At 39.4% G+C, this 12,352-nt stretch overlaps 1 protein-coding gene across 2 annotated transcripts in view; it reads right to left on the bottom strand.

Moving 5' to 3' along the window:
• eipr1 (EARP complex and GARP complex interacting protein 1) overlaps window positions 1–12,352 on the bottom strand; it is a 242,646-nt gene that overhangs the window by 120,999 nt on the left and 109,295 nt on the right. The window contains exon 9 of one of the 2 annotated variants that reach the window (XM_003215468.3): window positions 4,534–4,857. The exons of the other annotated variant lie outside the window; for it this stretch is intronic. Coding sequence (XP_003215516.1) covers window positions 4,683–4,857 — 175 coding nt within the window. The 3' untranslated portion in view covers window positions 4,534–4,682. Of the gene's footprint in view, window positions 1–4,533; window positions 4,858–12,352 lie in introns of those variants that run through there. 2 annotated transcript variants of the gene reach the window in all.

The raw sequence follows: 12,352 nt of genomic DNA, 5'->3' as shown, positions 1-12,352 counted from the left end.
CTTGTTCTTGGCCTTGCAGCTCTTCTGATGTCTGTGGTGGAGTATCCATTGGTCTGTAGAGCCCAGTTTAGGTGGTTTAGTTCACCTTGGAGGAGGTGAGGTTCGCAGATTTCCCTTCATTATTTTTAATATGTGACTTCAGAATACTTCAACTGAACATAAAGGTAAAGGTTTTATCTGACTCTGGGGGTTGGTGCTCATCTCCATTTCTAAGCCGAAGTCAGCGTTGTCCATAAACACCTCTAAAGTCATGTGGCTGGCATGACTGCATGGAGCACCATTATCTTCCCACCAAAGCGGTACCTATTGATTTACTCACATTCACATGTTTTTGAACTACTAGGTTGGCAGAAGCTGGGGCTAACAGCGAGAGCTCACCCCACTCCCTTGATTCGAACCGCTGACCTTTCACAAAAACTTAAGAAGTTCTAGCACAAAGATAAAGGATAGTGGGAGGATAATATAGCATGAATCGATGCTATATGTTTTGATCTGCAGTTCATTTGGCGAGTCAGTGAAGACTACTTTTTTAATACTGTTTACTCTCCTGTCATATAATTACAATCTCAGTGCACATTTAGGAAAAAAATCACGTTTCAATGTGTTTTAATCCAACTGCTAGATGAAGACAAGCAAAGGTTAGGCATAGGCTGACCCTTTAAACAAGAATACAAAAAGTCACTATAGCAACAGCAGGAATTGTAGGAGGAAGTCCATATTGATCTTCCTTTACCTTGACTATTTGCATCCCCCTACACGTTATTTGCGCCTTCTGCTGCTGGTTATTAACTGTAAGATGAATACGTGGATATAATACTATCCATTGCATGTTCTCTTAATCAAGAATCATGTGAGGTGAGCTTCAATGGAAGATGAGAAAGCCAAGAAGTTGCACAAAAACCGCCTGACTGTGATTGCCAGTATATAGGTCTCTCAACATACATACATAGAAATGGAGAAAAATCCAGCTGATTTGGAATGGATACTATTATATCCATAGAACATTATTTGTCTTACAGTGGAGGGTAACATGCTAGAATTGAGATATTGACAATGGAAAAAGCTGTTTCCTACAACTTAAGCTCTTGTTTTTTTTAGTTGGAAGAGAAGTTTGAGATTTATCTTTCCTGAAGTTTTTAAGGGCCCTTTCTCACCACTTATAGTATTACAATGCAACTTGAATTGCCATGGCTGCATCTTATGGAAGTATACTGAAGTAAGACTACTGAGAAGTCTAAATTATTGTTGGGTGCCTTCAAGTTATTTCCAATTTATGGCAACCATTTTTTTTGGGGGGGGGGGGATTTCTCAAAGGGATTTGCCAATGCTTTTATCTGACTAGTCCAAGTTCACTAAGTGAGTTTCTATGTTCAATTGGAAATTCGAACCTTGGCCTTATATAGTCCTAGTCCAACAATGAAACCACATTGACTCATATGTTCCAAATACTCTTTCCTAAAGTTCAAACTCAAAGACTCCATAGGATATTGGCATTACAACTGAAGCAGAATCACAGTGAAAGGGACCTGATCCCTGACATTTTGAAAATTGCTTGGTGTTGTAAGAAAGCTTATAGAAATGGTCCCATATTTGTCACGACCCAGGCTGCAGAGCACCAATAACCATACACAGAGGCCAGAATCTATCTAATATCTTTATTAAGGGAATATATAAAGTTAATAAAAGCAAGTGTAAGAAATATTTCAGAAGTAGACCTTTCAGGGAAGGTCAAAATTAGTCCAAAGAAACAATGTCCAATATGAAATATTAAGGTCCAAAGTTGTAATCCAATAACCGAAACACTCACTTTGCCAAGCAAGTGAGGGGAGATGACAAGGTCCTTTAGTCCATGAAACTTGAGCAAGGCTAGGAAGTAACTTGATTCTTGGAACACAAGGCTTGAAACAAGGCAACAAGAAACGAGGAGCAAGAACAAGATCCGTGGTAATTACTTGGCAAGGTCCGGGAAGCAAGGCAAGATCCGGGGAGTAAACAAGGCTGGGAGCGGAGGCTTGGAAACAGGAACGAGGCTTGGAAACAGGAACGAGGCTTGGAAGCGGGAGTAGCGCTGTCCACACACACTACTCCAGTAGCTGACGAATTGACTCCGCAAGATTCCTAAAGGGCAAGGAACCTAAATAGGTTCTCGTTTTCCCACCAAAGAACACTTCTCTGGGGAATCAGAAACGAAAGTCAATCTCTGTGCCCAGATGTATGACTCCCTAAAATTTCTCATGGAAGCAGGCTTAATCATCTGAATGCTTTGCTGCGATTCTCAGGCTTCTGCGATTAGCCTGCTGAACTCCTTTTTGTTGCTGATAATAATTACGGCGAGAAAATGGGGGAGATTTTGACTTAGGGCTTGTTTGGCAGATTTCTGGAGGACAAACCTCCTGCAGGTGCAAGGGCTCCAATTCTGGCTGGGAAAGTTCCCTTTCTGGCTGAAATGGTGGAAAACCCAAGTTTTCCTCTTCATCCGTCACAACAGCACTAGGAACGGGACTACATGGCCCATGAGTCATCACAATATTGGACAGTGGAGTTAGCTGTACTGTGGAGATGCACATAACTTACCAATGGCTCCCAGCGATGGTTGGAAGTAATGGGATGCAGCAACCTTCCATGAAAGAGAGTTAGATTTTTCCATTACCTGGTTTGATTTTCTTCAAGGAAAGGAAAGCTGAGGATGAGGAGTAAAAGCAGCAGCATTGTTCTCCTTGTTATTACAACAATGATGTCTGTGGCCATAAGAGAGTTACTATCTCAACCTAATGGATGGGCAAAATAATGATATAATTGGAGTTTAAGTCCTATTGTCAAGAGTGAGAAATGCGGAGAATTGTAGTCCAATGACATCTGGAAGACATTTATCACCGTTCCACAGGATAAATAGTCTGTTACTCTGTGGATCAGGCCTGCACAACCTGTGGCCCGTCAGGTGTTTGAGCCTCCAACTCCCAGAAGTCCTAGCCAACTTGTCCAATGGTCAGGAATGGTTGGAACTAAAGTCCAAAACATCTGGAAGGCTGCAGGTTGTGCAGGCCTGCTGTGTATGATTTCAACTTCAATTCTTGTACTCCCGTCAATTAGCTCAACGGCTTGAAATTATTCCAACAAGTCAGGTATTTCTATATCAAGTTGAGAGCAATAATGTTTTCTCACATTATGGGTTCCAACTTGTAAAAAAAAGATACACCTTTTTAACAACAGAAATGTTACATTTTTAATGTAGTTCAAGTTCATACAATATCCTGGGAAAAATGCCTACCTGGGTACAAAATACCTTTGTTGGGATGCGATGTGGAGAGAAGCAAAGCAAAGCTAGGATTGCAAGAGAGACCAGCTGCTGCTCCATTCTATCTTGCAATCTTATTGTCTTAACTTGTAGGTCTACTTGGAAGAGTAATAAGAGAATTAGGAAAGAACGTTTGGGAAAGGCACCAGTAACTCTTTTTACTCAATTCCTAAAAAATCAAGCTTTGACACGGGGCTGTGGCGCAGACGGGAGAGCAAGCCAGTGCAATTAACTGCAATGGATCACTGACCAGGAGGTCATAAGTTCGAGGCCCGCTCAGAGCTATGTTGTTGTTTGTCTTTGTCCTATGTTAAAAGGCATTGAATGTTTGCCTAATATGTGTAATGTGATCCGCCCTGAGTCCCCTTCGAGGTGAGAAGGGCGGAATATAAATGCTGTAAATAAATAAATAAATAATAATTTTTCATATCTGGTCATGTATGAAGTAACAGTACACAGCAATTTTGTGTATTATTTTATTTCCAGTTTTAAAATAAATGCTAGTATTTTAAGATAAATGCCTTAAACTAGGAAAAAAATTCCTATCATTCTCATTAAACCTTTAGGCTGTAGTCCTATATCTATATACTAAAGAGCTTTCTCTTACTGGTTATTTCTAAGTTTACATGCATAGGATAACACTGCATTTCTGTATGTCCTCATGCCTTGTATTCCTTTAGTGTTATTTCTAGTTGATTCAGAGAAAGACAGTTTTCAAGAGACAGATTTCACTGCAGAAGCTCCTAAACGAAACAGCAGTGAAATGGAAGAGTAGTTTTAAACCCATTTACGTTGTCATATATTTTATGCATCAGGGTAAAACCCAGAGGGTACACCAAGTGTCCTCTAGAAGGGCTGGGGGAGACCAAGAGAATGCTGCAAATTCTGTCTTTTGGGGTTTAAAATGGCAGGAAGAATATGCCAAAATCATGAACCTTGTGTGTGCAGCGCAAGACTCTTAAGGCCAATTTCACACCTCTTCTTCATCCAACACAGCACAGTTCACAATGTTCTGCAGGCTCTGGAGAGATTCTTTAGGAGAGGTACCTGTGGTCGCAGAAAACAGGAAAAGGGCCACCGCACAAGCTGCCTTCTGCTCACACGCTGCAGGATCTCACCCTCAGTGTTGAACTAATTCACACAGCACAACAATGAACTTTGATAGTCATACAAGCTTCTCATTTAAGGGATTAAAAACCTGACTATACCTGCTGCTCAACAGAAAACAGGGGAAAATGTCATTTTCAAAGTAGTTCTTTAATTTTAAAATATTTACACTAGAGGCAGAATGCTGATATTCCATTTATGACACTTACTTGAGAAATAAGAATATTTCCAATTATCAGCCAATATCAAGATAATGAAGCTCAAGAAAATTCAAAAAGATTTATAACAGTATGTGGTATTTAAGAGCTCTGGGAACTCTGTTAATAACAAGCCGTCCATCATAACTTAACGAGGCAAATAGCCATGGGTCGGCTGAGGACCATTCCACGGCATAGACGCTGTCTTCGTGTTCTTCGTAGGTAGCTATTATGCTGTCCTGAAGTGGCTCTTTAATCCTAGAATTTAAAAAGGGGGGAAAAGGCAAGGAAGCAAGTGATTGAAACAACTCTGATTTATAAAGCATCGAAAATGTCAAGTTCCTCCTCAAATCTGCTGGTTTAGTGCATAAGAGACAATCTAGATATATGAAATAATGTTGTATGCACAACACTTTAATTTTATAGGTTTTTTCTTTCTTTTCCTTCCTGCTTTTTTTTAAAGATGTCCCATTGATCCTTTAAGTTCTGTGCATGGAAACCCAAAAGGATTCTGGAAAGACACCATTATGATTTATTTTTTCATTTCATGTCATTTATTTAGAAACACAGACATCCCAAGCAAGACTATAATTTATATGGACTTAGCTTCACAGCAAAAGCAAACATCAAAGAAGTGCAATTAGCATCTCTTAAAACTATGCTATGATGAACATTTGTACTGTAGCTAAGCACTAATTAACATATTGATTAAAGCAGGTGAGAATAACCAGAAGGTATTTTTTTAAAATGTGGAATTGTTTATTTTTTCCAAGCTAAATTGTGGCTTGAAAAATCAAAATACTTTTGATGAACTTTTGGTGGGATTTTAGAAGATAAGATGGCTCTGGAAAAGGGGAGCACAGGGATTAAAAAAAATAAAAGAGGGTGGGAAATGTATAGTCAGTCACAAGAATGGTGAACTTGTGTTCATATATGTCTATATAATTGTTAACCTTTTTTCTCTTAGGAAAGAAAAAGAAAAGAAGAAGAAGAAAGAAAAATCAAAATGCATATTCACGGATTCAGCATCCACTGATTCGACCAACTATGGTTCAAAAATATTAAAATAAAATTTCCAAAAACACACTTTGATTTTGCAATTTTATATAAGGGACACCATTTTACAATAAAAAATAAATAAATAAAAGTAAGTACCATATCAAGGGACTTCCCCTTAGCACAACATTAGTAAATATTTACACAATATTTACATAAATATTTACCATATGCTACATGAAGGTGTAGCTATCAGAACAGGATGTTAAGGAAACAAATCGGACTGGATGTTTATTATCATAAATGAAATCATGTGTGTCTCCATCACAAATCCAACCATACCTGATGGTCAGATTAGAACTAGGGAGTGGATAAACTAGTCCGTTTCCCTACTCAACTAGGAAGCTCTCTGGTAGTAATCCTAAGCCAGAGTCTCCACTGGGCCTGTAGGGTTGAGACAGGAATAAACAAAGGAAAAATATACATTGCCAATAGCTGTTTAGAAGAAAAGGGGATAAAAATAATCCTATCTCCTATGTTTGCAGACACTGGAGTACAAAGGGATGAGACCCAGCAATGATCCAAATTCAAAGCTCTGCAAAAGAGTTTATGAGCAAGTTGTGATAATCAAGGAGGCTGCTGACAAGACAGGGTGATATGTGATATGCAAATAGGAAGCAATTGACACTAATCCCTCCATTCCAAAACCCTCAGACATATTGTATCTACTAGCACAATGTGTGTGCATATGGGCCTTCAAGTCACCCCATGGATTTGTACCACTGACACCTACAATTTGTACCACTGCAGATGCATTAGACTTTAAGAGAGCTAAGTGGAACTCTGACTATAGTTGTATGAGGATGGAGTAGGCTGGGGAGAGTGAGAAGAAATAAGCTGACATACTCTATATGGACTTTTCATCTAAGAAAAAATGGCAAATATTAGGATTAGGAAGAAAAGTATTTTTTCAGTTTTTCATCAACTTTCTTATCCCATGTTGACTTGATCCTGCTTAGTCATTCTACAGCCAGCCTATTAATGTTCAATCTTACATTGCTGTTCATCAGCTGGGCATCTCACTTATTTCCTCTTCTCTGCTCTGTCCTTGCCAGCTTTTATCATCTGTACCGTAGCTATTATGACAGCACTTTCCAGCAAGCAAGATGTAAGTAGGCAGATTCTTCAAGGACCCAATGCATGCTAGTTAATAATTCAATAAGCTCAGATCAGAGAGATGAAATGTAAAAATGGCAAGTTTTACTGTGCTATACAAAAAAGGAATAGCTGAATTTGGATGTAACACTAAAGCATAGTTCAACATGAAGGGAACAGACCAGAGCAAGCTTTAAATTCACATGTTCTCACTTTTCTTTCCTTCCAACAGTGCAACCACATTGAGGAGATTAGAAGCTTTCTGTCTTCCATAAACTCCGGCTAGCTGATTTGTTCAGACTGAGACATTTGTTAAATGTAAACTAAGGGCCCATCAACATGGGCATAATGAGGCGGTGTGGAGGTGAATGGACTTCATGACATCCACATGATGCACAAGGCCGATTTGGCCGAACGCCTGGCAGGGCTGCTTAACGTGGCCTTGTCCCATGATAACCAAAATCAAGCGTGCGGGGGGGGGGGGGGGGGGACGAGACTCAGAACTTCCTCAAAGCACCAGAGTGCACACAAACATTGGGCGTGTGGAAACAGTTGGGCCAGTTCTGGGCGGTTTACACATCCATTCTGTTTTCCCCAGACTTAGAAAGGAAGGGCTGATTCCTCCTTTTGCCCTTCTTGCATCGTTGTGGCCAGCATCAGTATATGCTAACAGAAGTTTCATGCCCAGTGGTCACAATTAAGACAAGGACACAATAGGATAGTAAGGATGGCTATCCTGCAGCACCAAACCATTCGAATATGTTCAGAAGCTGGCTGTGCGGACTGCCCTGGGGCTAATCTAGAGTACTCCACTCTGGACCAACTCCATTGTAATTGGCCCATGTAGATGAACCTCTATGCGAACATTTATGGTTTTGGACTGCAAGTCCTATCAGCCCTAGACAACCTATCCCATTGTTATAAAACTGATGGGTACTGCAGTCCATCAATATGGGACAGACCACATTGCACATCCCTATCATAAAATGAAGCTAGCCTACTCTCAACATGTTCAACTTTAGGCATAATAGGCAACTGTGACAGAAAACAAGAACCAATAGATATTTTTTGCACTTGTGCTGGAATAAGACAAAGGAATATTTAAGTCTGGATTATTCTGCTCATATCTTAATATTAGATATGAACAATGTTAATGGGAAATTGAAAGTTTCAAAAATGGGTCCATTCTTCTACTTGCTCAATGCGCTTTAATTATCTTTAAAAAATTATACCAGTGAAATCCTTTTGAAAAAGTCCATGTTCCTCATTTCCTATTTGCATTGTTGGAGAAAGGTTTTTGAGGTATGATGGCTGTTTAGCCTGCCAGAAGAGCAAGTGACAAATAGAAGGTTAAAAATGAAAACCATTTTCCTGTTGTTGAATACTAAAGTGGTGACAATAGTCCCTCACTGCGATTTCTGGTGTTCAGACCCAAGAAACTACCAGCTAATGTCAACATAGTAGCTACGCAACAAAGTGGATTTAAGTGGATGCGAGAGAAAGTGGTTATGATTATTTGAACTTTTTTTTCTGGGAACGACATCCGTAGCCTCCCACACACTCTTCACAGTGCTCTCCTTAAACTGACACCTGGGTTACATGAAAGTTGGTCATGTCCCCAGACAGCAGTGTGCCTCATACAATGCTCACCCACTTATCTGAAACTCCATTATCCTGAAGATTTCGGATGTCTCTGAATAAGCAAGAGAGCAATATATGGCACACACCAGGGGACATGGCCGACTTTCCATTAACCGGAAGGTTAGATAAACAAGCATGACATGGTTGCTGCTGGCTTCCACTGCTTCTTCATGGCAGATGTTGTATACAACATGATACATGAATTCTTTGTGTAATCATTAAAAACGTAAGCCATAGGGGACGGCCTATGCTGAAGAATGATCCATTATATTAGCAGGGAAGCCACTATAGCGCATTTCTACTCCCCTGTTCTATTTTTAGTCCTCTTCAGTTGTTCTGTCTTTTGCTGAATCTTCTTTGGAATTAAAGCAAGCTGGGAGTGTGCAAAATGGATCTCTCCTATTCGTATAGTGAAGACTACACAATTATGCACTTCAGGAAGATACAACACGCTTCCTCCCTACCAAATGTTGCTTAAACTTCAGAAGATCACATATGATAGAACAGAATGACAACTTACATTCCCCCCCGCAAGACATCTCTGAACATGTGCTCATATTTTCAGAAGAAACAAAATTGGGAGAGCACAGGCTGGGCTTTTCCATTCTCCCATAACACATTTTTGATTTTTTTCTCAATAAAGTCAGTTCTGATACTTCCAGGAGAGCAACCTAAATTAGGAGTCCAAGGTGCTGGACAAGTATAGCCTGAAATAAGAGTCTGTCCCTTTGTACAGCTTGGAAAATTACTCTTTGACAAATCCTAGCATTTTGATGTTGTCCAGAAAAGTACTTTTTCCAAATTCTGCACACACATGGGAACGGCAGAGAGAAAAAAAATCAAGACCCAAGGTAACTGTACCTACAACAGGCAAAGTTATGCTTGATGCACTCTTTTAAAAAAACCCACAAGCATAAGAACTGCTAACAATTAAGACATTTTGTTATTTTTAAAAATTGATAAAGATTTATTTCAGCAGGCCTAATGCTCATATTAGTAGCCCCTTTGCATATAAAGTTCAAAAAGAGAAACCAAGATTGCTTGTATTATTCTAAGATATTACTATTACATTTTAGAAATGAATATTCAGGTCTTTGATGTAAGGGGGCTTCAAAAGAACAATGAACTACTTAGAGAAGTATTTCTAAGAAAATAAAAGGCAGTATGCATACATGCAAAGTTTTGGAATATATGTTTGCAAGAGAGGGGAAAAATAAAGTTTAAATAGTATACATCCATTTGTAATTTTTAATATATATATATATATATATATATATATATATATATATATATATATATATATATATATATATGGTACCTAATATTATGACTTGCTTTGACCTTTTTAATAAAAATACAATACAAACTTATTTTATAATAAAAAATAAATAGTGTGGCAAATACACTGGACATGGAAGGAAAGGGGAACTCAGTCTTATATGGAGTAAGGCCCTGATAGTCACACAAACAGCTGGCTTCAGCTTTATTTCTTTGTCTCCTGCCTGTGAACAGCATGAAACACTTATTAGATATAATCAGGCCAAAAACTTCTCATACACAATTAAGTCTAATTCTGATGCATGGCTTCAATCTAAACAGCATTATAGTTTAGGTCCACATTTAATGTTTCCTCGAGTATAGAATTCTCCTGCTACTAATTGTTGCTTTCCCAAGCTGACTAAAGAAAGAATAGAAAAGTATGGTCCATCAGTGTTGCTGGACCTTAAATTCCAGCAAAGTCAATGGTGAAGAATGATAGGAGCTGAAATTCAATAATATCTGGAGGAGCATACTTTGTGTACACCTACAAATGGTTGTCAAAGAACCAATGCTTCCATGCAGTTTTCATTGAAAGAGTAATATCTGTGGCTCTTAAACTTTGGTCTTCCAAACATTTGGGATATAATTACCAGAATTCCTGAGCATTGTCCATACTGTCTGGGAGTTCTGGGAACTGAAGCCCAAAGCAGCCAATTTTTCTGTTTCCAGACTTGGCTGTTTCTCGCAATTTCCCCTCAAAAGCTTTAACCTTTTGGACCTTTTTCAAGGATGCATCAAAATGGTGCTCATTTCAGCTTTCTGTGTCAGAAGCTGTGGTTGTATTGGGTTTTGTTGGTGTTCTTGGTATATAAGAGGTATCTCTATATTTTTAGGTGAGTGACAACTTTATAGATACTGTATGAGTTCATGCCAGAGAGTTATGCTATTTAATATAAATAATTAATAGGATTTATAGTATTGTTTACAGCACAGCACTATTTTTAAAAAACAATGTTAAAACCAGTTAAATGGTCTTCTCTGTTTCTGTTATGCAAGTAGATGTAGAAAGAATTACTTGGGGACTGGCACTCTGCCTCTCCCCAGGCAAAAATGATTGACAAGAGTCCTGAAGAATGTGCTGCGAACGCATGCAAACAGCATATTAAAACATTTCTCAAGTTAAATATTAATCACATGCCTATTCTTTTTGCAAGGGCTACATTCCACCCTACAGACTGTATAACATTAGCCTACCTGAACTGAGTGAGAAGAGCAGCTGAATTTGTTAACGGAAAATTTAAAAATTGCTATCTCTTAACTGAATTGAATCTAAATTGTGGAACCCTTTATCCCAGAAGGCTTTGTCAGCCTCACTGTATTAAAGAGGTTTGCCAAATGGTAAAACCTACTTGTCTAGGCAGACATTGGCTTTATTTTAGCTGCTGTGCCTACCTCTGTCTGTCTGTCTATCTATGGGCACATCTACACTGACACTTAAGTCAATTTCAAACCAGTATTGAAGAAAGTGGCTTTGTTGTGCAGATGGTGATATAGGAAATCCTGGAACCAGTTTGAGGCCCGGATGGTGATTACAGATACCCCAGAGCACTGATGCACATTTAGGGATTTCTTTTGTGTGCTGCTGCCTAGCTGCTGCAGTTTGAAGCTGACTTCGAACTACATTAAATGGTCACTGTAAATGGAGCCTATCTGTTTGTTTGTTTGTTTGTCTGTCTATCTGCCTGCCTGCCTGCCTTCTTTGATATATTACGGTTTGTTTTAATTGCTGTTATCCATAAGAAAATAACTCACCCATGACTGAATAATTTTTTTTATTTTTTTATTTTTTTAAAAAAAGACAACTATAAACTTAGGAAGGGATTGTTCAAATTATTCCTTGCAATTTCACATCTTATTGCAAAAAAATAAAAGCTGCATTTAATGCACCGTTCAAATGATGCTTAAGAGCTGTGTCCAAACACAGCCCAGATTACAGCAGCAGCTGGCGAAGCAGACTATCTGCTAACTACTGGCTGCCACTCTGGGAAACCGAGAATTCTTGCTCCTATTACAAATATGCTAGTAAAAGCTGGAGGTTTTTCCATCGATACAGTGCTGATAAGGAGCCCCGGTGGCGAAGTGTGTTAAAGCGCTGAGCTGATGAACTTGCAGACCAAAAGGTCCCAGGTTCAAACCCCGGGAGCGGCAGGAGCGGCCGCTGTTAGCTCCAGCTCCTGCCAACCTAGCAGTTCGAAAACATGCCAATGTGAGTAGATCAATAGGTCTACCGTTCTGGTAGGAAGGTAACGGCGCTCCATGCAGTCTTGCCGCCCACATGACCTTGGAGGTGTCTATGGACAATGCCAGCTCTTCGGCTTAGAAATGGAGATGAGCACCAACCCCCAGAGTCAGACATGACTGGACTTAACGTCAGGGGAAACCTTTACCTTTACCTTTTTACAGTGCTGATTGGGAAGCCGCCCCCCTGAATATGAGCTGCAGCTGCCGGGAGGGGACTAAACTATCAGCAACCGTGCAGTACGTGATGTTAACTGAGCCCCCTCCTGCTTTCAGGGCAATCTCTGCTGATTTCTCCATAAAAGTTGCAATCCACCACCTGACTCTCCTGTAAAGGTAGCTTGCAATTAAAGTGAAGACCTGATCTACTACCAAGTTTATATCAGAGCTAAGCATATTCTAA

This window comes from Anolis carolinensis, chromosome 1 (genome assembly GCF_035594765.1).
Source record: "Anolis carolinensis isolate JA03-04 chromosome 1, rAnoCar3.1.pri, whole genome shotgun sequence".
NCBI classification, from domain to species: domain Eukaryota; kingdom Metazoa; phylum Chordata; class Lepidosauria; order Squamata; family Dactyloidae; genus Anolis; species Anolis carolinensis.
Note: the sequence above shows the minus strand (reverse complement) of the source record. Positions and strands in the feature narration are given on the sequence as shown.